Source organism: Triticum dicoccoides, chromosome 3B (genome assembly GCF_002162155.2).
Source record: "Triticum dicoccoides isolate Atlit2015 ecotype Zavitan chromosome 3B, WEW_v2.0, whole genome shotgun sequence".
In the NCBI taxonomy this organism is placed as follows: Eukaryota; Viridiplantae; Streptophyta; class Magnoliopsida; order Poales; family Poaceae; genus Triticum; species Triticum dicoccoides.
In genome coordinates, this window is record NC_041385.1 from 657,349,221 (window position 1) to 657,351,627 (window position 2,407).

The 2,407-nt window shown below is 56.8% G+C and overlaps 1 protein-coding gene across 1 annotated transcript in view; it reads left to right on the forward strand.

Moving 5' to 3' along the window:
- The first annotated feature begins 1,030 nt into the window (after window positions 1–1,030).
- LOC119279754 (nucleobase-ascorbate transporter 12-like) overlaps window positions 1,031–2,407 on the forward strand; it is an 8,061-nt gene continuing 6,684 nt past the window's right edge. The window contains exon 1 of the mRNA XM_037560895.1: window positions 1,031–1,237. Coding sequence (XP_037416792.1) covers window positions 1,031–1,237 — 207 coding nt within the window. The remainder of the gene's footprint in view (window positions 1,238–2,407) is intronic.

Here is a 2,407-nt window from a genome sequence, read left to right on the forward strand (position 1 = left end):
GTTCCACATCCTTTCTAACACTCTCTTGCATTTGGGCAAATCTCTTTCTCTTCTCACCTTGGGGTTTCGAGATTGACTTCACAAAAGTTGACCATTAGGATATATACCATTTGCTAGATAGTATCCCTTGTTGTACTGGTGGCCGTTGATCTCAAAGTTGACAGGTGGGGAGTGGCCTTCTGCAAGCCTTGCGAAGACTGGAGAGCGTTGCAGCACGTTGATATCATTGTGAGAACCTGCCATGCCGAAAAAAGAATGCCATATCCAAAGATCTTGCGATGCCACCACTTCTAATATGACAGTGCACCCGTTAACATGCCCCTTGTACTGGCCCTGCCAAGCAAATGGACAGTTCTTTCACTCCCAATGCATACAATCTATGCTGCCAAGCATGCCTGGAAAGCCTCTAGCTGCGTTGGTCGCCAACAATCTCTCTGTATTAGCGGCAGTTGGCTGTCTCAAGTACTCTGGGCCAAACACCTCGATCACGGCCTGACAAAACTTGTACATTGACATCAGACATGTTGTCTCGCTCATACGCACATACTCGTCCACCAGATCGCCTGGAATACCATATGCAAGCATGCGGATGGCCGCGGTGCATTTCTGATAAGAGGAGAATCCAAGCTTGCCAAGGGCATCCGTCTTGCACTCGAAGTATGGGTCATGAGCAACCACTCCCTCTCGGATACGATTGAACACATGCCTTGCCATACGAAAACGGCGACGAAATTTATCCTGCTTGAAGAGCGGGGTGTTGGCAAAGTAATCGGCATAAAGCAGGGCGTGGCCTCTCTCCCTGTTGCGGTTCAGGTTGGGAGCACGGCCAGGGAGTGAGCCCCTGTACCGAGGAAGCTGTCGTTGAATATGGTCGTGAACGACCAGTGCAGCCACCACAAGATCTTCATCATCCGACGATGAATCGTCCGACGAACAAAGGAAGTGGTGAAAGAAAAACTTGTCTCCACTGTCCATACCTTTGATGGCAAAAAGTCGAACACCTTCCGGTCGTGGTGGTGAAGAGGCCGCGATGATCACTCGACGCAGCAGGGATGGTTGTCAGCCGGCTACTGGCCGCTCTGGAGATCTCGTCGGAATCCGCCTTGAAGAGCGGTCGCCGGCGGTCGTGTCCCCTCCGCCACCGGCAAGGACGGCGACGGCCAAACCTCCCCCGATAGACGATCAAAACTACGGCGAAAGCGCGGGCGTGGTGGCGGCCATGTCGAGACGTAGTTTGGTATGGACGGCGCGGGGCTGCGCGGTGAGGAGGCGGCCGGAGAATAGAGGCGGCGCCGGCGGCGGGCGGGGCGGGGAGAGAGGGTGAAGCGTTGGGAGCGGACGGACTGCTAGTGTCCCCCGACAGGCGGGCCACGGGGGGACAAGGGCGTGCGTCGCGGTCGTCCTCGCGCGTCCGTTTCACCCCAAACCGAGCGCAAGTTTGGGCCGGGGATGGGTCGAAAACGGACGGAATCCGGACATTTGTCCGTTTGAGACCGCGCGCTGGGCCGTCTTTTTGTCCTTTTTACCCCAAACGGACGGGCCGGACAGGATAGGGTCGCGCGGTGGAGTTGGCCTTAGGGCATGTACAATGGTTCTATCTTAAGAGTGCCACGTAGGATAAATGATGACGTGGAGGAGAGAGAAATCGTAAGATAAGGCTTGTCTTCTCTTATTTAAGAGAAGACAAGAGATGATCTCTTAGCATAATTTGTCTCACCATGTTTTTAGGAACAACTAATTATTGAAGATAAGGCTAAAAAATGACCCATTGTAGACATGTTTTTTTATCATCTCTAATTTACATGCAAGACTTAAGATAAGACTATCTTATCAACCATTGTACATGCCCTTAGTAATTCCGTAGCGGACGCACGAGAACCCTGCTTATCCCGTACCACGGTAATAACTTCCACGGCCTCACGTAAGGTGCACCGCCGCTAGTGACAAAAGGAACAAACAACGTCCGAGTACGATCACTCGATCACACACACAGTCACGGTCACAGTCACCGTCACGCGACGCGCCGCTCGACCAGGACCGGGACCAAACCGGGCGGGCGGGCTGACCGAAACCCTCGCCGTCACGCCGCGTCCCCCGAAATTTCAAACGCGGGCCAGCCACGCGGCCCCCGCGACGCCATAACGTGCACTGACGCCGCGGGCCCCGCGGCCAGTCAGTCACCCCACCGCAAAATCTCCGCCACCGTCCGTCCCCGCACCGCCCGCACGCACGGGCCAGTACGCGTCTCCAGCTCACTGCCTCCGCCACCCGCACCACCCCTCGCCTAAAACCCTCGCCCCTCCCCTCCCCCCAGCGCCGCCGCTCGCCGGCGGTGAGGCCCGGGCCCCCGCCATGGCCTCCTCGTCCGGCGCGCTGCCGCCGCCCCGCCGCTCGCGCCCCGGCCCCT